General features: G+C 35.5%; 1 protein-coding gene across 2 annotated transcripts; it reads left to right on the forward strand.

Moving 5' to 3' along the window:
• Positions 1 to 19972: 19972 nt before the first annotated feature.
• LOC111903897 (putative HVA22-like protein g) lies at positions 19973 to 22367 on the forward strand. Of its 2 annotated transcripts, none has more exons than XM_052767408.1 (7): positions 19973 to 20158; positions 21062 to 21099; positions 21189 to 21287; positions 21373 to 21429; positions 21544 to 21607; positions 21699 to 21869; positions 22021 to 22367. In XM_052767408.1, exons 2-7 carry the CDS (start codon positions 21068 to 21070, stop codon positions 22144 to 22146), a joined length of 549 nt encoding a protein of 182 aa, XP_052623368.1. In that variant the 5' UTR covers positions 19973 to 20158; positions 21062 to 21067; the 3' UTR covers positions 22147 to 22367. The 2 variants fall into 2 exon arrangements, with proteins under 2 accessions (XP_052623368.1, XP_023755437.1); XM_023899669.3 differs by having other exon boundaries at positions 19977 to 20158; positions 21699 to 21902.
• Positions 22368 to 23439: the final 1072 nt, after the last annotated feature.

Below are 23439 nucleotides of genomic sequence, written 5' to 3' on the forward strand. Positions count from 1 at the left end.
CATTGTTGCTCATTCAAGCTTTCTTGCCATTTTGGGTGATTTGAAGGAAGAAGGAAGAAGACACCCATTGGGGATTCAAGGATTGGCAGTAGATCCAGAGTTTGTGACGTCTTCCAGAACATTTGAAGGTAATGAGTCGCTACCTTCCCTCTTTTGCATATAGATCAACCTTTATCATGAGATTTGGGGCTTTTAGGACAAGTTTATGAACCATTTCGAGTTAGAAGCCCAGATCTGAAGTTGCTACTTCAGATCTATGTGTATATTGGCCTAGTGAATGATAAAGCATCAGTCTATGGGTTGATTGTTAAGCCCCTTTGTCTCAAACCCTAGTTTATAGTGTTTTGAGCCTAGATCTCCTTAGCTACACGTAAAGTTTGCCACTTTATGTAAGGAATAGGGTTTAGAAGAGTGGATCTATAGTTTGGAGTCCATGCATGACTCAAAAGCCTCTGAATATATGAAGGACTGAATAGACTCGACGAGTCCTTCGAGTGGACTCGGAGAGTAGTATGAAGATGGAGATGAACTCGACGAGTTGGACGAACAACTCGGCGAGTCTGTTGAAGATTGCCTCGGACTCGGCGAGTTTGTTCTTGGACTTGGCGAGTCAAGTCGCGAAACCCCAACCCCTTCGAGTTAAGACTCGGATCAATGAGTTGAGTGGGGACTCAGTGAGTTGGTCAGGTCAGGACTCGGAAATCGGTAGACTCAGCGAGTCAAGGGCTGACTCGGCGAGTCGAGTCGCGAATGAAGGGGTTTCTGAGCTTATGAAATCGGCGAGTCAGTAGGCTGACTCGACGAGTAGGGTCAACCCGGAAGGTTGACTGTGACCAGGACTTTGACTTTGACCATAGTTGACTTTTAGAGGACTGTCAGACTAAGTGTCATATTGATATTGGTAGCTCGGAGAGCTGGAGGAGCAGCAGATCAAAGGATTGTCGGTTAGCAGCCAGAGGATTATCGGTAGAACTCAGCAGTTCAGGTGAGTTTCCTTCCAGTAGGAACGGGTCTACGGCCACAATGCCGGCCCGATTAGCTAGCAATAGTTTTCGGACTTCGGTCCGATGCAGTAGTTAGTATGTTTGATGCCTTCGTGGCTCAGACAGGATTTATGTGTTATGTGTTCCGGGCTACGGCCCGATGCAGTATGCAGTATATGTGTGTTCATGCTAGTTGATACGTTTATGTTATGCTTTGTTCAGTGAGTCCGGACTTCGGTTCGATGCAGGGGACAAAGTCCCAGTCAGTTTTCCAGACTTCGGTCCGATGCAGGGGGCAAGACCCCAGTTAGTCCGGACTTAGGTCCGATGCAGGGGATAAGGTCCCAGTCAGTTAGTCCGGACTTCGGTCCGATGCAGGGGACAAGGTCCCAGTCAGTTTTCGGACTTCGGTCCGATGCAGGGGGCAAGGCCCCAGTTAGTCCGGACCTTGGTCCGATGCAGTGGGCAAGGCCCAGTATGTGCTTTATATGTTATTGTATGGTATGTGGTAGATTGGAGGAGCTCACTAAGCTTCGTGCTTACGGTTTTCAGTTTTGGTTTCAGGTACTCAGTTTTCAAAAGAGGAGTTCGGGAAGATTGCAGTGCACACACCATAGTCAGTTAGCCTGGGAATGTTTGACTCTGATAATGAGATTATGTTTTGAATTAATACTCGAAAAATTATGTTATGACTTATGATACAGTTTTTATAAATATGATTTTAGTAATGTTTTTAAAGAAAATTTTAGTCGTGATTTTTGGGTCGTTACAAAAAAAAATCAAGTAATACCCAATATTTTAAAACTCTATAAAAGTTAGACAACTCTCAAACTCTTGATCATTTAGTTTGGTTAGTGGCTAATACAATATAAAATAAGATCCCATATATGTTATATCTTGGTATATCATTTTGATGTCAAGCTATCTTCCTAATCTTGCTACTAATACATGTACCCACAACTAAGGGTGTAGCATTTGGACCGGACCAGATCGGCTCTTGGACCAGACTGGTTTCGGAGAATCTTGTGGACCTTGGACTGGACCAGTTTGAAGCTAATCGGGTCCGGGTCCGGTTTTCTGGTTCTTATACCCGTTGAACGGGTACAACTTTAGGTGTGGTCTAATAGACTTGGTCCAAGGTCCAGCAATTTTTTGACAAACCGGTGTGGTCTAAGATTCGGTTCGGTCTGGTTCGGTCCAAATGCGCACCCCTACAGTCATAATAGATAAACTAACTTTCGGTAGGGCTTCAACACGTTGTACCGGTACTACTTGTATAAAAACCGAAAAATTCAGACCTAGAAATGGACCTGATAAGCCTCAACAGGTCCGGTCGAAGGTACACTAATTTCTGCCAAACCGATTTTGTCCAAGATTTAGTCTGATTTGGTTTGGTTCGGTCCAAATGTTCACCCACACCTCTTAGTGTTCGTTCTTTCATTTGGTCTAACAAGTAGGGCTTCAAGACAAGGAAGTTTGATCAATTTCTTATATGAAAAGGCCTTGTTGTTATTTTTCAAAATATTATGGGGTTCATTTTGGATAAAAAGTGTCTATACCACCATTCGATTCTCTTACAACAATTGGTTATCGATTATGGAAAAGTAATTTTAGACTTTTTCAATCACTGTTTCTCATTGATGGGTTTGAAGATGTGGTAGGAACTCGTGGAACCAAGACACTATCATCGAATAATCACATGATTATTTTTTTTTAAATAAAACTGAACTTCTAAAAAGTAAATTGAAGTCTTGGTATGTGGAACAAAAGAAGATTCAATGTGAAAAAAAAAAAAAAAAAAAAAAAAAAAAAAAGATGACGTTCGGAAGAAGCTTAGTGACATTTATGATAGCTAGATAAAATAGTTATGACAACCAACATGAACATGCAGATTAATTCCATGAAAGATTTGAGAGATATTAAACGCATTGAAAACATCGATGTAGCTCAAAAGTCTAAAGTGAGTGGGGGTATTGAAGATGATGAAAAATCTAAATATCTTCATGGACTTACTAGTAGAATGAAAAAACAAATTTGATTGGTGGCATAATGGTTGACATGGAATGTGTTATAGACCCACCATGTGTTAAAGTTAAACACGAAGCTGATTCTTATTAATCCTCAACCAGCACAACAAAATGTTTTTTATTAATCTATCCGTTCAACTTATTGAATATCCTTTTACATGATTGGAAACAAAAATCCATATAGGATCGTCGGATTGATAAAGCTTGTCCTAGACGACTTCATGTTTGAGTTTTTCAAGTGGTTTTGGAAGCTAGTTAAGAACGATGTTAATGTAGTCATGCAGTTTCAAGAAAACAATGTCATAGCAAAATGGTGTAATCCATATTTCATAGCGTTAACCAAGAAGTTTCACGACCTATGATTTATAAAATAATATAACCATTAGTTTTATTGGTTTCCAACATAAAATTTATGTATTTGATGTTATTAGGGATATGATTAGCATGGCTCAGTCAGCATTAACAAAAGGGCATCAAATTTTATACGACAGTTTGATGTTAAAGGAGATAGTCGAATGGTACAAATTAAATAGATTAAAACTAACGGTGTTTAAGGATGATTTCAAAAATGCTTAGTGGGAACGAAGGTAGCTCATGTTACCCCTCAAATTTTTTGGGGGAATGAAAAATTTTTGAGAAAATTTTCAACATAGTGCAATTTTTCTGGTGTGTTACTATTAAAGTTACGTATGATACCTCTACATTTTTTTATTGCCCGCTACTTCTTGGATAAAGTCTTTCATATGGGTTTTTGGTCTAAGTGGAGAGGTTGGATAAGGTGTAACACCCAGACTAAATATTTCATTGATAAAATGTATAATTAACTATTAATTTATGAATCACAATGGATAATTTCCATGTTGCTAGTTCGAGTGGAATCAAAATCAATCGGGTGGTGGCCTGATCTGCCATACGGATGTATTTTCATGGATAATTTCTTTGTTGCTCGTTTGAGTGACATTAAAATAAATCAGATGACCAATACTATTCTCAGGGATATGGTGTGGGTGATATGGAGCTATAAGAACAATCAGATCTTCAACATAGCGATGTTCACATCTCATCACATTCGTCAATGGGTTATAAATTAGAGCTTAAAGTGGTGTTAATGTCAACCGACAAAATTGGTGTATTGACCCTAAAAAAGATTTTATCAATTGAATGTACTCTAGTTTCTTGCTAACCTCTGATCAATAAATCTTTCTTCTTAATGTTTAAAAAATATATTTATGAATAATTAATTCATTAGTAATGACTATTATGATATAAAAAATGGAATTAAGTAATCTAGCCATATTTGAATTTGAATAACTCAAAAAAATAGTTTTTAGCAAAAATAATCGGTCCAAAATGTGCATTCCAAACGATAAAAGAAACATTTTTCTGAAAAAAAAAACATTTCAAAATGACATTTCAGAGTCTAGACTGAAATTTTGGATTTCGAAAAAATACATTCGGAATTTCAAGAAATCTAAAATCTGATGAAAATTTCCAAAATTTCGAAAAAAGAAATCGTTTTTAGTTATATCTAACAAAAAGTTAAACTAATATAATAAATATAAACTATATATGATAACTGCATAAAATAAGACATTTTATTGAAAATTGAAAAACAATGACATAAACATTGCGAAATGGATATTTCAAACATAAATGAAAAAAATAATAATAATAACTCCGGAATTTGAAGTCAAACTCATAATGCAGCATTTAGAATGGAACATTTTTTGAAAAAGTTATGAAAAAAAGTACTCCAGAATATGAACAATAATCTGGAATGAGGCATCCAGAATAAGGCATTTGAAAAACTCATTAGATTCCTTAATTTCCCAATAAAAATGTATTATAGGGTAAAGTTATTAAATCAAAACTATAATGAAAAAGAAATAACCAAAATTAAATTATGTACATACGATGAAACTTGAGGGGGGCAAAATAGGAATTTCAAAAAGTATAAATGATAAAACGAAATTTGACATTTGGACAAATACGGAGAAGGGAGAAAAGACCGGGACCAAAGATGTAAATATGGGATTGAATCGATTGAATGCATATCAATTACGGGATTCATGCTGTCAAGTGTCAAACCCAGTCTTACTTTTATTTCGTGTGAAGCGACCTTATGAACCCCGATGCAGTCAAGTTAAATCTATCTCTGATTTATATCATTCGAAGTTTCAAACAACAAGATGCTAAAACATTACATGATTAAAAACACATTAAAAAATATAAAGAACACATAAATTTATCGAATGTAATCAGTTTGTCATTGGAATAAACACGTCAAAAATAATTTAGTGTGGGCCCACAAAATCTAATTTGTTGGTTATCTACTTATCCATTATACATGACCAAGTACAATACCTTGCCCACTAACATTCTCTTTAAAGTTATCATGAGGGTATTATATTAGATGGGATAGCCTGATTTAAAAAATCGTCTGAATGTAATAAATAAACAAAAGCAATCTGCGTTTATTGGTTTGTTTTAAATCAATTGAATGTGAGAAATAGTATCTAATTTTATTGATTTCTTTTGAAACCCTATATGCTATAAATATTTCCAATTGTAATATCATCTGAACGAGGTTTTCCAGCCACGCGTTGCGGTGGAAGTTTAAGCATTAATTTTTCAATATAATATGTTATTTTAAAGTTTAATTTTCACATTTTTTGATAGATTTTATTTTACAATGTTATTGGGAAATACATAAAATGTGTATTTTGGTATGTTCTATTTGTTGAAGGATAAACAAAGACAAAATATACAACACTTGTAATATAAACAAAAGCCAAATATGCAAATTTACATAAACAAGTTTATATAGCTCTAAATGCTCACCTAGTAAAAGTAGGATGCTCTAAGGATCCTACTTCCATTTTTAACACCCATATCTTGAACTTAATGAAAAAAATAACTCGCACAAAAAAAGTTAACCTTAAGTATGTGTTGGGAGTATCAGATCACCAAAATTAGATGGTGTAAATTTTTTTACATAAAAGAACATTGAGTAGTACTCAAATTTAGGGGGAGTGCGACGTTACATTTGACTCTCACGACGTGAGCAAATGATTCTCACGACATGAGACGCGATGAATCGACGAGACACGTGACGGGAGAGTGCGACGCGTGGTAGGAATATGTCTGGACACTGCTCACGACGTGAGCTAATAATGCTCACGATGTGAGAGCTTGCAGAGTATAAAACGAGTGTTTTGATGTCATTTGGAGGATTTTGACGCATTTGAGCGGAGATGCTGCCCGGGAGTCGTTTACGTGATATCATATCGGTGGAGTTATACCGATATACGTGTGATACTGGCCGAGTTATGAGACCGTGGAGGTATAATTTACCACGTTATTATGTAATTGTTTTATACAACATTATTGTTGGTATTTGATAGATTTGAGTATATGTTGTGTATATATACTCATATCCGTGATATGGTGTTGTTACGAACCTGTTGGTGAGATTTGTAAGTAAATATCATTGTAAGATAGTTAGTTGGGACTGTCAAGGTTATAAACCCTAATCTACTGAAATGTCCCGATATGGTAGATTTGGTTATTGGCTTATGGGGTAAGCCTAGTATTGATATATTATTGTATTTAATGAGCTTGGTGACAAATAGTCGTGAGGTGTAGTTAAGGGTAAATTATAACAGGTTCTAAGGAACTTGGAAATTGTTGGTTAGGTACCAGTTTGTGACGGACGCGAAAGTTGTATAGGTCAAGGACCGAAGTAGTGTGTCAACCACGTGATCAGGTGAGTAACACTACTGTAACATCTGTTGTTGTTGGTACCTGCACATTTTGGTATATGTGTATTGGTGATTATTATGATATTATATGGTACCTCGGGATGGTATAATTATTTGAATATGTTATCTCGGATTGGAGATATGGTACTTGATTAATTAAATTGGTTATAATGAAATATTGATATATTGGTTTATATTTATCTCGGATGGGAGATGAAATATTGATATATATTGGGTTATATATATCTCAGATTGGAGATAGTATCATTTGACATGTTTGGGCTTAGTGCTTTACTAAGCATGGGATTATTATGCAAAAAGATTTATGTTAGATCTCTTAGGAGATATTGTGAATATATTTGCCTGATGAATTATTTGTTATTTGGATTATGTGTTTTTGTTATTGTAGTTGTTATTTACTAAGTCGTGAGGCTTTTAACCTAATGGTCGTAGGTTCAAGTCCTGTTATACCCAAAATTGTTTGTAAATGTTTTGCAGGTTAAAGATTGTAGTGCCCGGCTCGATCCTGTGCTTGCTGCCAGCACGATCCTTGTGATAACTTCTTGTGCTCCAATGTGCCAATGTATACCAAAATCTTTTGTAAACATTTTTATAATTATGGAATGAATTTTGGGGTATACCTGGTGTGAAAAATCTGGGGGTTACATTTGATTTCCTGATCCTTGTAACATGGTCAGTCCTTATATTCACCATGATCATGTTTAGCTCCCCATGCTTCAATCTTTTACTTTCCATTAGTTCCTACAAATATGATCAAATGTGAGTACCACATCCAGTATCAAGACCCCAAGAGCTAGAATTCAACATACTACGGAGTTCAATCATAAAAATACCTGAAGTGCCAATTCCCTTGGCTTTTATCTTATTCACATCTTCCGGTTACTTCAGTCAGCTACATCTCCGATGACCCTTTTCTTGGTAGTAAAAACATAACCTCTTTGTGATTGATGTTTGGTGCTATCGCAAACTTGGTTTTTCTCTTAAGAGTTTGGTTGGAAGATATAACCTTGGTCTTACCCTTATGGTGAGAAAACTTCTTCTTCTTATTAGCACCACCATTCCCAGTGGTCAAGACGAAAGTAGGGGTTTTGGATCTCTTAGTATTAAGCATGATAGCTTCGGCAGTTTTCAACATGACATGAAGCTCCATGAGGGTCTTGTCTAGGTTTTTCATATTATATTTCATAATGAACTGATGATACAAACTAGAAAAGAGTTAAGGACCATGTTAATGGCTAACTTTTTTGGAAACTTGACACCCAAGTTCCCTAATCTGCCAATGTACAACTTCATTTTATGAACGTGTGCACATATAAAATTCTCGTCTTGATGTTTACAATCCATCAAGGAAAAGGCTCTCGAAGCTATTTTAGAGCTCGGAAGACATGGTTTCCAACATTAGGAAATCTACTTTAGTAGATTCATCATAGTGCTTGTTATAAGCAACCACTTCTTCTTTGGATGAGTATCATCCAGTAAGGGGACATATTGGTCGAGGACATACTCTTTGTGTAACATCCTATTTCGGATCGTCCGTGATTAGGGTTCGTGGGCTACAAACCGGGCATGAGGAAGTCTCAGGGTTGTGACAAGTGCTAGGAGCGTAGGGTATCTCGTCACCTTCCCGTAGGTATGAGGTTCATTGGAATCGGAGTTATATCGAGGAAGTGATGGAAGTTTGAAGTTGTGGCAGGATGGGTCCCTTATTTGAGAAAAGTGGCAGCTGAGTACGTTGGACGTACATGTGTGTACGCTTAGCGTACTCATGTGTGTGAAATTAAAGCGAAGTCACCCAGTACGTTGGGCGTACCAGAGGATACACTGGGCGTACTAGGTCCAAAAAGAAACCCTAATATTTTCGAGTGTCCCTATTTAAGGAACATTATGTCTTCATATCCAGCCACCATTTCCAGAATTCAACCCTCTCAAAACCCTAATTCCCATTCTTTGAGCTTAAGTGTCTATAGTGAGCTTATAAGTGTTCTTGTGGGATTTTCGGAGTGAAAAGGGAGCATGGAAGAGAATAGAGTTGGAGTCCAGGCTTTGTATCTGAGCTTTTCTGTGGATGGAGCATTATTTAAAGGTATAAAGCTCAAAGCTTTCCCATCCTTTTGATTTGTTCATGATATGGTCCATTTTAGGGTTTTTAGTCCCAAAGCTTGAAACTTTATGAGTTGTTGCACTCCAGAGCCTAATGTTTGTCCTTTAGAGTGTTTCTAGTGGGGAGGATCCATAAAAATGAGGTCTTAGACGTTGGAATCAAGCCATGCATGAGTTATGAGCTTTTTGAGATAAGAGAGTGAGTGTTTTGGGTGTTTGTGACCATTTCAGCCATGCAAAGGCTTAAAGTCACTGACTTTATGGAGTAAAAGCCATTAGGGAGTCCAAATCTGGGATTTGAGTTGATGTCTTAACTGATTAAGACCAAATGAGTAGAAAAAGTGACTCTGGGGAGTATGTTGAGCGTAATTCCTGTACGCCCCGCGTACTGCCCCAGTGTCCCTGATGGCAAATCTGGATTCGTGAGTACGTTGAGCGTACCAAGAGAGGTATGCTCCGTGTAACCTCATTATGGACTTTTGGGCTAAGCCTCATTTTGGGCCTTGAGTGTTGGGCTTGTTGCAATAGAGGTTCGAACCAGAGGAATATGTATATGTGCTTTGGGCCCTTGAGTTGGGCTTGCCATTTAGATTTTAGAGTTTAGGCCTCAAGAGAGCCCATATATTATTGGGCCTTGGTGGGCCCAATGGGTTTTAGGTTAATGATGGGCTGGTTAGTGGACTACCTTTAGACCTAATGAGTGATAGTTTAGACTTAGTTCCTAATTGGGTTAATTGTGGGTTTGGCTCAGAGTTAGAGGTCGGTGCGTAGCAGCAACGTTTATAGGGGTTGCTCATCATCCGAGGTAAGTCTTCTCACTATACTTACCATGAGTGGTATCTTTGTGTGACTGAGATATCTTATGTGTTTATATTAAGAACTGAGATATCCTGCATTATGTCTTTGTGATTAATGTTGTGTATTATTCTGTGCTTACTAAGTTAGGACCGGAGGGTCCACCCGAGTTATGGGACCGGAGGGTCCCACCGAGACACATTGACCGGAGGGTTTTATTGTGTTATAGCCTCGAGTGGCTAATGATCTATGCGTGGTATTTTGGGGAACTCACTAAGCTTCGTGCTTACCGTGTTATGTGATATGTGTTTCAGGTTTTTCTCAGGATCGCGGGAAGGTGTCGGCTTGATAGTACACACCAGAGAAAGAGTTATATTTCGAGGATCCTGGATTATTAATCAGAAAATTATGGAGTTGCGTTGTAAATTAAATAAATGAGTTTTTGTGAAATGAGATAATTATGTGATTTATAAAATGAAAATTTTTTTTGAAAATTTATGTTGTTACACTTTGCCCTCGTACCTTAAGGTGATCCTTAAAGTACGAATCCAGACCAAGTATTTTTTTACCAGTAAGCTTCTCCCTTGAAAGGACGAAGAGGATTAAAAAGTTTTAGTGAGGTGGAGGAGGAGGTAGAGGAAGATTGATGTTGTTCTCGTTTAACATCTACAAGACATAAGTTTAGTTAGTTTCAGTTTCATCCTCAAAATAATTATTAACCCTAAATGAATTATTAATTAACGCTAGGATCCATATTTGGCTTCGCAGTGTGTAAAGGGATGGCATAAACATACCACAAATTTATTTAGGTAGACAATGCACTTTGTCAGTTTCAAACTCTTTGAAACTCCTAGATCGTTTAATATTCATTGACATTCATTGGCATGTTAATCTCAAATTATGTGCATCTTGATTTATGGCATGGATATCGCAGATCAAAGAATAGATGGTGAATCAACCATGCAAAATGATGGGTTTCACACAAAATAACATCCTATGTGCTCATGCAAACCCTAATGCGTGGATCTAGGCTTCTCTATTGAACATGCAACTCATCCAAGACTTCAAAACCCTAGATCTAGTGTATATAATTCGAAATTAACATAACAAAACAGATCTAGATGATTACCTCTTCTTGAAAGCTTGAATCTTCTTGTCCTTGGAGCTTAGAGTCACAAATATCACTCCTCTAATGGCTTACAAACACCACAAGCAAGAGGATGATCTTGGAGAGAGGTTGGAGGCTCTAGAATTCGCCTCTGGCACTATTGGGAATAGGGTTCGCCGATTTCTGAAGCCTAAGGGGTTTATTTATACTTGTGCTGCTAGGGTTTCAATCAAAACCCTAATTGGATAGCTTAGGCCTTAAGCAGTCCAAAGAACCTTCCAGAATAAAAGCCTTGGACGAAATTTAGATGGGCGCCCACTCTAATTTCGTCCACCCCTTAATTCCAAAGGATTCTCAGCCCAAATCAACTATCACACAATTGACAGTTCCAGTCCCCTTTATTTAATTAATCTCTTTTAGCCACATAATTAATTATGAATTAATTCTTGTCTAATATTAATTAAACTATAGGATTTCTCTTTTAATATATTAATCATATAACATATTAATAAATCATAATAACCTCTTTATTCATAAATCATCCTATCATGTTGCTTTGGTGAAGGCAACCCAAAAGTGACATGTAGAGTTGATATTCGGAGTTGTGCTGTGTTCATCTATCTTTTCAGACTAAGAAGTGAGTTTTCCCTCACTGTACTTGTGGGTCGAAGACACCAATGGTGGCCCACTAGGTTATGAATCATGGTATATAGGATGTTGTCATTTGATATAGTAATCTATAGATATGCTTGTTAGTCCGTTGACTGGTTACATGATTATTTGTTTAGTGGTTATATGTTATATGTTATGTATATGCCGACATAATATGGTTGGGTTGAGGCAATGCTACTTTGTGCGAAATCCAACAAACCTGGGAGCAAGCCAGACATAAGTTGTGGGCCCGAGAGGCAAGCCAGACTTATATTGTGGGCTCGGGAGTAAGCAATGATTTCTCTTAATTTAAAAATGAAAATGTTTACCTTGATTTTGGAATGTTACACATAAACCCTAATCCAAGGTTAATCCTTATTAGCATTTGGAGTTGTGGGTCTTACTACACTAGAGCGATTCAACTTTGGGTCCTTCATCCTTTGCAAGAGTTGGAAGTTACGAAATCGCAATCAAAGCAACAAGTGGTCAGTATTCCATCTTTTATTCATTTTTAAAGTAGGTTGCTATAACCTGTAAAACCCGGATCCTATGGCGCATGTACACATAGGTTTCTGTTTTGATTATGTTGCCTTGATCATGTGTATTGATGCCATGAAAACCCAAAAGTAGTTTGAGAGTCATTAGGTTTTAGTTGTTTGCACTACTTTGTAAAAAATCAAAAACCTGCAAATCCAAAATAGTGACGGATGAGGTGCAGCCCCTTACTGGACGTGGCACGTTTGAACGAGTTTTTTGAGATTTCAGATTTATCTATTTTTTCGAAAATTTGGGGATAAACCTTTTGATTAAAATATTATTTTAATTGTTTAAATATGAATTTCAAATCCTAGATTAATTTGAAATATTATTTAACAAGAATTTAAATTTAGATATGTAATTAATTTAATTTGATTATTATTTAAGGTTGAATTTAAAATTTGAATATATATCTTGAATATTATTTAATAAGAGAATTAAATTACAATATTTAAAATGTTTAAATTTACTATATGGTATAATTACTATATGTATAACACTCATATAACATGTTTCCTCACATGTTTAATTAAAATATTATCGTTGAACCAAGACTAGGCTCACCCGCTCTAATACTATAAGAAATGTTTAAGATGCTCTCCATGATTCCGAATGAGGCCAGTTTCTAAAAGCATCATTACTTACCATCCTCACCATTTTTTTGTATTTTTAGAGTGGAGTTATAGAACTGGTTCGATTGGAATTGTTAAGGATTAAAAGTATTAATCAAAGCAGTAAAAAAAAGTTCTCGTTTTATATTAAAAAATGTGAGTCTTGTGCCACCCATGAAAGCACACGTTTTATGTATAATTTGATGGCGGAACGTATGTGGTTACTTGGCATGTCATGTAACATCTTGATTTTCAGGTATTCCATTTTGACCCTTGGTTGGAATTTTGTTTGCAAAATTATTTCCGAGTGGCATTTTTGTAATTTTGAGCCATGCTTGCGTATGCTGGGCATACGTGGCCAAGGTGAAAACCCTAAGTTTTAGGGTTTGGACCCTATTTAAGCATCATTATAGCCCCATACCCTTTTTTTTTTAACTCTAGCCTCCATCTCTCTTAGCCTCCATTTCAAAACCCTAAAGTGTGTGAGTGTGTTTTAAAGCTTTGGAGTGTCATTTGGTACCATTTTGGTGATCTTTGTAACGCCCGGGTTTCAGGGCTAAGCATTTTTGTCAATGTAATAGTCTAGGTCAACTCTTGTAACTCTTTTTGAAGTAATAAAGATGAAATATTTGAGTATTATGTGAATTATATGTGTTTATTATTTAATTATAAATGTATAATTAATAAAGAATAAAAATGAGCGTCAAAATTAAAGTGTGAGATAATCCCGATATCTCTACATAAAGTTGTAGAATATGTCTCAAGGTTTCCGTGCATATAAGGAACGCCAAAATCCGAGTTATAACGAAGAAGTTATGACCCGTCGAAGTTTCACGACAGAACCGGCACGATACCGGGAAGCGTGAATAGTGAATTTACGATAGAAGGAGATTTAGCCTTAGTGATCTAAACAAAAGTCGTAGAATATGTTAAACTAAGAACATCGATAAAAAGAACGCCCAAATCTGACTTCGTATGAAGAAGTTATGAGATTTTAAACAGACCAATCCTGTCCCGGCTTGTTAAAAATATAACTTTAAAAATAAAGTCAAAATTAGCCGACGGAGTCTAAACGAAAGTTGTAGAGTACGTCTTCACCTACGCGTGGATATAAAGAACGTCAAAAACGGAGTTCGTATGAACGAGTTACAAATTATAATAGCATATTTACGTATTAAAATAAAGTATAAATCATGTATACGTACACATATATATATACATATGTATATATCATTAGAAAGGTATCGGCGATGCGGTCATTATAAGACTAATGTTGAGTTCTTTCGACATTAGTTTAGTACAAATATCATTAAATCCATTTATAATAGTATTATAGAGGGGTGTTTAGTTGTTTATATAACTAAAAGGTCATTAAGTAATTATGGAGGGTAGTTTTTGAAAATTCAATTAGTATAAATAAAAGCCTTGGGCTCTCATATTTCTTGCACCATTCTCTTGATTCAAGAGTCTTTCTCTCCTTATCTCCCGAGCATTTCGGTCCCTCGTGATTCGACTTCTCTTTCTGTAGTTTAGTATAGTAAGGTGAGCGCTGAAGCGCTGCACAAATCTTTCTTAGAAAGATTCAGCGACGAAGTTCTGCCCCTGCAGAGCCTGATTCCTAGCGGAGTATGGATGACGACCACGGACTCTTCTAGACAGTCCAGTGGAACACTAGCAGGCTCGCAACCTGTAGGTGTTTGTGAACGATATGTTCACTGGTGTACTCCATCCCCCACATGGTTGCCTTTAGGACATTTATTGCTAAGGAATCCCCTTAGCAGTAGTGTCCGTCCCGATGATGATCCTTAGGCTAGGTCCCTTATGATAGGTGTTTAGGGACGTAAAGTGAGGATAACGGGAACGGGTAATCGGGTTATTGTTGATCAATGAAATTAATAAACTTATTTATTGTGGGTTGAAAACCCTATATGCTCACCAGGCTCCCAAGCCTGACCCACTCAGTTTTATGTATTACAAGTAGTGGCGCATGAGGGATTACGGATATAGGCCTGTAGATATGAAATAATGTAGTAAGGCTTATATTGTACTGTTTATGCTTTTGATCTGTACGAACATGACATCCCGAGTCTTTTAATGAAATACATTTCTATGGAAATGCTTTTGATAAATCTTTATCATATTTTTGTTTTGGGACAAATTCCGCAACACTTTCATTTAAAATGTAACTCTGATTTTTAAACAAAGCATAAACAAACCGGTCTTTTCTGGCCGTGATTTTGGGGATGTCACAATCTTGGTGGTGAAGGAAGACTCTTGGAGTTGTGGTGTTTCGCTTAAGCTTTTGGATCCAGCAACTACACTCCCTTGTGCATTTTCTGGAGGTATAAAGCTCCAACCTTGATGAGTATTCTTTTAGAACTTGCTCTAGCTTAACATTTGCACCTTTTGTCCCAAATCTTGGCCCTTGTGAGTATGGAATACTCAAAGACCTTCGAGTTGTCTTTTCAGATGTTTGAGGGTATGTTAAGTCATAAAAATGTGATCTTGGGCATTAGTTTCCTTCCATGCATGATCTAGGTTGTCTTAATGAGTTAAGAAGTTAGGGTTAGATTTGATCACTTATTATCCATGCAAAATCATAAAGTTGGAAACTTTATGATAAAGGACATCTTAAGAGGGTTAGATCTGGATTTTGGTCGAAAGGGCTTAAAAGATTAAGCTCTTAATGGAGTGGGAGGTTAGCAGATGCATACGCTGGGAATACCATAGGGTATGTTGCATGTACGTGGTCAATCCCTCGACTTTTGCACAATGCGTAGTCCGCCCCACATATGTTATGAGTAAACCCAATGTACTCATCGAGTTGACCCAATTGACTTTTGGCTTTGACCTGGATTTTGAGCTACGAGTATTTTAGGTATTTTTAGTTGTAGTCTGAGCTTTGGTCACAGTTATTTGTAAAGGTGACCGATAAAGTTGGTTTTTGGAGCAACATATTGTTTAGCTTTTTCATCTGTCTATGAGGTGAGTCTCCTCACTGTATCCATGGGTCGAAGGCACCAATATCTTCCCATTATTTGGTTATGTAGAATGCTAGCCATTATATGATATAGTTTTTTATGTGATCGGGTTGAAATACACCCATGGTGGGGCCCACTATTGTATGATCAGGTTGAAATACACCCCAGGGCGGGGCCTACTATTGTGTGCCGGGTTGAAATACACCCTAGGGCGGGGCCGATAATGACATATTTGGGTTGAAATACACCCCGGTGAGAGGCCCCATGGCGGGGCCCATATTTTTTCTTTATTTGGGTTGGAATATACCCCAGGGCTAGGTCCAGTTGTGATGTTTGGTATATGTTAATTTGGGGAACTCGCTAAGCTTTGTGCTTACAGTTTATGTTTATGGTTTCAGGTACTTTCGGTTCGAAAGGGAAGGGCCCGACGTGATGGAACTGATGGGTTTTGGTCCTAAGAACATCCTATGTGCTAACCCTAATGCTTGGATCTAGGTTTCTCTATTGTACATGCAAGTTATCCAAGGCTATAAACCCTAGATCTAGCATATGACAATCAATATAACATATAATTAGGGTTTAGATCATACCTTGATTGTTATGTAGCAATAACAATCTCAATTCCTCTTGAATTGACTTTGGAAGGTTTAGAGTCACAAGTGCCACTCCTCTAATGGCTTACAAACACCATAAGCAAGTGGAGAAGGTATAAAGAGAGAGGAGAGAGGTAGAAATTCGTCCTTAGATGCTCTAGGGATCAAGTGCACGAAATCCTAAGGCCTTAGGGGTCTTTATATAGGGTTGGGATTAGGGTTTCAGTCCTTATCCTTATCTAGTTACTTGCCCATCAAGCAACCATAAGATAAGCCTTGAAAATCCCTATCTCTTGGACCTTGGACGATTTTAAGGACATCCTTATCCTTGAATTCGTCCATCCTTTAACAAGGATAACCATTGCCCTATTTTGCAACTATCACATAATTACGATCCAGCCCCTCTAGTTTAATTAATTACACTTGATCACAAAATTAATTCTTAATTAATTATTGACCAATATTAATTAAACAAATATGATTTCTCCTTTAATAAATTATTCTTATAACATATTAATAAATCATAATAGCCCCTCTCTTTATTTATTTCTCCAATCAAGTTGCTTTGGTGAAGGCAACCCAAAAGGACCATGCACCATCGGGTCAAGTACATACCAAAATAGTTATGGACTTAGACACTAATCCAACAGGAACAACATTTTCCCCTCATGATTTCCTAATTTTGAATAATTATACTCTGACATTTTGATATTTTACTTGGTGATGATTTTCGAAACATTTAATGAATGAAATTATTGGTATTTCAAATGAAAATTTGTATCACTGTTTTTGGGCGGTTACAAATGGTATTAGAGCTAGGGAACGAGTCGATATGTTCAACAGGGACGTCGAATCCTATCTTGGGGGGTGAAGGTGAGTTGCACCTGATCCCACATCATCTTGAAAGGAAAACGAAACATTTCCTTATAAGGGGTGTGGATACCTTCCTTAATACAATGCGTTTTAAACCCACGAGGGCAGCAGATCCCATAATAATTCTATAGTTAGGCGTGCCTGAGTGAGAGCAATCCAGGGATGGGTGACCTCCTGGGAAATTTTTGTGTCGGGAGCCCAAAGAGGACAATATTGTGATACGTGCCAGAGGGGGATGTTAGATGTCATTGCTCAATTATAAGTTAAAATGACGGGTTACTCATTAAATTATTGTGTTGATGGACCATGTGTGGTTAACCGACACGTTAATGTGAGAATAATTTGAATCGATGGGGCACACGATTTTGTGTTGGATTAGTGTCTAGGCCCGTAACTATATTTGGTAAGTACTTGACCCGGTTGTGCATGGTCCTTTTGGGTTGCCTACACCAAAGCATCATGATAAGATGATTTATGAATAAAGAGGTTATTATGATTTATTAATATGTTATATGATTAATATATTAAAAGAGAAATCATATAGTTTAATTGACCTTGTCTCAAACTATTGTCCAAAAAACCCAAAATACCCTTAGGTCAAGCTTGGTTAAAACCTTGGTCAAAGGTTAAATTCAACAAGTCAAGAAGTCAAACTTTAGGCTGAGTACGCCCATCGTACTCAGCTCGTAGGCATTGCATACTGAGCATCCAAAAACGAGACTCCACAAGAGTACACACATCATACTCAAAAGTACGCCCAACGTACTCGATTAGATGACATTTTTCCATTAAGTGCTTATCCTCTTAATTCCTTTCGTCCAAAGCCCAGATCTAGTCCCAAATAATGTTCTAAATCATAAAGTTTCCAACTTTATGACCTTACATGGCTATTAAGTGCCCAAACCTTGAAAGCCTAACTTCTTAACCCATTAAGACATCATAACCTTTGCATGGAAGGACTAGAAGCTCCAAGCTAACATTTTTATCACTCTAGACACTCTAAAATCTCCAAAAGGACAACTCCTTTGGTCTAGAGTAGCTAATACTCAAATAGACCAAGATTATGGGGCTAAAAAGCACAAAATTCCACTTCTAGCAAGATTATTGAAATAACCAACAAGTTCAGAGCTTTATACCACTAAATGAAACATAAAGGCAAGATGCTTTTGGATCCAAAGAGTTCTTAAGCTTCTAAGGTAAATCCACTTTCTTCTTCCTCCTTCAAGAACACCAACAACACACTCTAAGGCTCAAAATGCTCATAAATATGGATTAGGGTTTGTAAGATATGAAGTGGGATTGTAGGCTGATGAGGGAAGGAGTCTTAGAGAGTTAATGATGCTTAAATAGGGTTCAAACTCTAAGAATTAAGATTTGGCCTTCAGCCACGTACGTCATCAGATCCACGTGTTTTATTTAAGTGCCACATTTTACCATTTTACAAACAATTTACATAATAAGGATCAGAATGTAAATACATGGAAATCAGGTGTTACATTATGCAAAAATTCAATAACCCTAGAAGAGAGGTTATAGTTTTCGCAGAGATGAGAGGGGGAGAGAGTATGGACGATTTTGAGAAGGTAACAAGAAGTTAGGTTTTTTATCACTAACAGTCTATTTATAGGCAACAGATAAATCCTTAGGGGTTTCAAAATCTTAGGATAATCCTTACCTTATTCAAAAACTTGTCATATCATTATCCATGGATAAGCAGGATCGTCCCCGGTTATGATCCAAGAGTTGCTAGAATATTCCATTTAATCTCTAAGAATTACTTAATATTCAAGCCTTTTAATTAATTAAAACTATTTAATTAATTGAAAAACAATTTCCAATTAATTATTAATTACTTAATAAATTAATAACTTATTTTTCTCCATTTTCTGTGTTATAAAACCAACCCAAAATATCATGTTATTATTAAAAATATTATTAAAGAATTAATGACCTTAAACACTATTTTCAAAAAAAAAAAAAAAGTTAGGGTTTTTATTTGTTGATGGCTAAAAATGGATAATCAAATATATGAATCGAAAATTGTTTTGCTTAATAAATGATAAAAATACCATGCTATAGATTACAAACTTGTTCTTCAATGCTCGTTTTCTCAAAAACTACGTTTTTTGCCATCCAAAGTCGAGGTAATCCAAGATAATGACCTAAAGGGTAATCTATAACCTTGAAAAATATGCAGACCAAGTAAGGTAGTCGACTCGACCGAGTCAAGTCTATCTTAGAAATCCACTCGATCGAGTGGATATATTTCTTCTTATCCGACCCGACCAATTATATTTTAACTTTCACATTCAGTCAAGCAAGTGGTCTTCAAACGGAACAAGAATGATTTTTTTTCAATGACTCGGCCAAGTGGAGGCCAAAACAAATGCCCGTACAGTCGAATAGCTTTTTGTTTCGCTCGTTTTTTTCAAATTTTCAATTCAACTATAATCTTCATGAAATTTGAATTGAAACTCCTCATCAATATGCTAAGCATACTCCAAGCTGTGATGATCAAATTAATTAAAATCAGTAAAATAATGTTAAAAAGTTAAGTAGGAGAATTTTAGTCATTTTGTACGTTACACTAAACCACATGGACCTTTTTCGAAACAAAATAGAAAGTTAGAACCAGATTGTGAATACAAACTTTTGAAACCCATCTAAACCGATTTTGATGCAAACGCAATTTTATCCCTTTAATCCATCAATTCTACCACCTTGAATTCACTCCGACTTTTAATATAAAAATTCAAAACTTGTAAATTTTCTAAAAACTGTATTATCTAATTTTTGGCATAACTTGTTGACGAGATCCATATAAACCGTCTTTTTTTTTTCAACATTTAAAAAGGCTTGAAATTTGGATGGAGGAAATTATTTCCGAATACTATATATACATGTTTACGATTTAAATATTAAAAAAAAAACACAGATACAGAGAAACTTTTCTCTAACGACTTTGATCGTTTCTCTGTCTCTCTTTATCTCCTCCGTCGGCCGTCGCAACGGTTTCCCGTTGCTTAACGGCGGCGTCGCTGCATTGCCTTCTCCGTATATAATAAACGATCTTCATTTTGTTAACACTCTTCAATTCCTTCAGATTATCAGTAATCCGTAAGTACATTTTCAATTTTCACTTCATTAACGATTAATAGCGATTGAATTTCTAAATGATTATCGCATTATGTGATTTTACGATCTCATTTCTTCATCAGAATTTCTTTCGATTGTACTTTCAATTTCAACGTTAATCTCGTCTTCATTTTTTTCTTGCTACGTATGAATTCGTGATTCGTGTAATCGGTGAATATATAAACATCATAATCTGTATTAATTGTGGAAGGTCGTAATTTGGTAGAGTTTTATCAACGTGCATTTGCCACCAACGAAAACGTGTCAATAACCGCTCGTAAATGCAAAACGTGGAAATTTCGTTATCTTAAATTTTATGTCGATAGATGCAGATAAGATGAAGAAATTTGCAATCTGTAGTTTGATATGAATCATATGATTGTGGTTTTCTTAATTTCGTGGCTTATAAACCGTTTTCCTGATAGGTGTATTTCTGTATTATACGAATGTCTGGAAAATGTTATATGATTCTATGATGTTTGGTAATTATAGTTTGCAGACTCTGTGAATTTTAACATTCAATTTCTAGGTTTCTTATGTTTCCATTTGAAATTCAAGAGTTTCCTCTTTGTTACTATACGCTTTCAAATAGGAAAGAAGGTGATTGAAATTCTATAGTCTATCCACTTGACTGAATCTGTTAATCATATTGTTGGGCAAGAAAAAGAAAGGAATAAAGGAAAACGAGAAAAAGAGTTTTATGCAGTTTTAATCCCGAAGTAATCACACACTTCATTGATTATCTATAATAAATGCTCTAATAGTTGATAGGCCAAAAAGTTTAATGAACATATTCACATATTGTATCTAATTTCTCATGTTACTTCATCATTGATTATCATCATTGAGTGTTCATCTCCTTAATCACTGTATTGCTTGTGACAGGGCAAGATGTTGGGATATATGCTCAACCGACTCCTGATGTATGTTTCGATCAAATATTCTTTTTTTTTTCTTAACATAATATATAATCTCAACATAATCAATTATAATTCTCTTAAATTATGTGCAGCTTGCTTCTTGCATATGCATATCCAGCTTATGAATGCTTCAAAAATGTGGAGAAGAATAAACCAGACCTTGAACTACTTCGTTTTTGGTGCCAATACTGGTATCATAATCGTATCAAGACAAGTTATTTACTTATTTCCAACTTTACCCTCTAAAACTAAAACCATATGATCACAACATTTCAGGATCTTAATCGCTGCAATGACTGTTTGGGACCCGTTTGGTGATTCCATAATCGGATGGTATAAAAAAGATTTTTTTTTTCTTTTTTTAAACATAACTTTCATATTCTTATATATAATATATATTGATATTTCTTGTTGTTTTAACTTTTGGTTTTCACTTGTGTGTTTTAGGCTCCCAATGTATAGTGAAGCCAAGTTGGTATTTTGCGTATACTTGTGGTACCCCAAAACAAAGGTATATATATATAATAATAAGAACTATTAAGATTTGTTTTTAATGGAAAAAAATGTATAGGAATGAAAATGTGTTGATTTGATGATTTCAGGGGACAAAATATGTGTATGATACTTTCTTGAAACCATATATCACAAAGCATGAAGCAGAGATTGATCGAACCTTGTCGGAATTGAAAACTAGGGCTGGAGATTCTGCATCTCTTTATCTCTCAAGAGTTATGAGTTATGCTCAGACAAGGGCTTTTGATATTCTTCAAATAGTTATGTCACAATCCATCCAAAGACCTCCTCAGGTATATATATGTTTCATTTCACTCTTCTTACTTTTTTTTCTTTTCAACTCTTCACCTATAAATGGGTTGGGCTAAAAATGTGATATTGATACTATTTTATTTTGATATGAAATTACAGGCAGCTGCAGCAGCTCCTGCTCCAGCTGCACAAGCGGGACCAGCAGCTGCTTCTGCTGAGTCACAAGATGCTGCTGGGGCTCGTAACAGGTTGAAGAAAACTGGCGGTGCTGGTGCAGCTCGCTAAATCTGAGGTATTATATTATATGACGGGTCATCTTCTCCACGTGTTAGTCTGCAAGCTGTGATTATTTAGGCATTGGAGCTTGATGTAACCTTTTTGCTCTCTTTATATATTATATTATATATTATTCATTTACTAAATGTGTATTATTTGTTTGTCAATAAAACAATATTTATACAATGTTGTTTTGACACTATATTTGTGAATATATATCGTCCCTCGAATATTGTCTACACCCAAAAAATAGTAGTTTATAGAAAATGAATGATTATCGATTATATTATATCAAAATATTTCATAAACCAATCATATGTATTGTATTGTATTGTAGAAATGGGTTAATATTATCATTGTTTTAAAACAGAATCATCATATGGTAAGCAACTAAAATTTTGTGTTTATAAAATATCACTATTTTAATGGTATTCTCGAAAAAAAAGTAGTTGGTTACTCATCTATTATATCTATTATAGTATAATATAGAAACAAAAAATTCATGCAGTTAGGTTTTAATTTAATGTTTGTTTGGTAATTTAAAAAAGCCATAAATTTTTTTACTTATTATTTTATAATGCTTTATATAAATACATGTGATTGTAAAATTATGTTTGTAAATGTGATTTGTGATAATGTAATACATCCTAAATAATTAATTATGATTTTAAACTATAAAGTCAATTTTTATGTAATTTTGTTAAATATTTGAAATTTTATAATTGTTTGAAATTTAAATATATGTTATTTGATGTTGAGTTGTTAAAATAAAACACATAATTTGAAACCGTGAATAAATTGTCAATATTTATGGTTCCGTGTCATTTATTAATGATTTATAGATGGATGTTTACTATACGTAACAATAAGGAACACAATGAGTCTTTTATATAAAAAGATATGGTTTCTTTACACATATTGTTTTTAGTGAAAGGGAAAAATAGAAAAACTAAATGTAACCTCGTTGCTTTCTTTATATATTATATCATTCATTTATAAAATATGTATTATTTGTTTGTCAATAAAACAATATTTGACATTATATTTGTGCACATATATATCGTTATGTTGTCGAACACCCAAAAATATCAAGAAATTTTGTGTTCATAAAATAAAATATCAAGATAATTTTAAAACATATGGTAAATAACTACAATTTTGTGTTCATAAAATATCAAGAAATTTTATGAAATAACCAAATTTTAAGAGGTGTTTTAAGTAACTAGTTTATAACCCTTTGCGCATCTGGTGGTCATTTTACAATACTCATAATTTCGTGGCAAAATACTTAAAACACCTCTT

The sequence above is a fragment of the Lactuca sativa genome, chromosome 9 (genome assembly GCF_002870075.4).
Source record: "Lactuca sativa cultivar Salinas chromosome 9, Lsat_Salinas_v11, whole genome shotgun sequence".
NCBI lineage: Eukaryota > Viridiplantae > Streptophyta > Magnoliopsida > Asterales > Asteraceae > Lactuca > Lactuca sativa.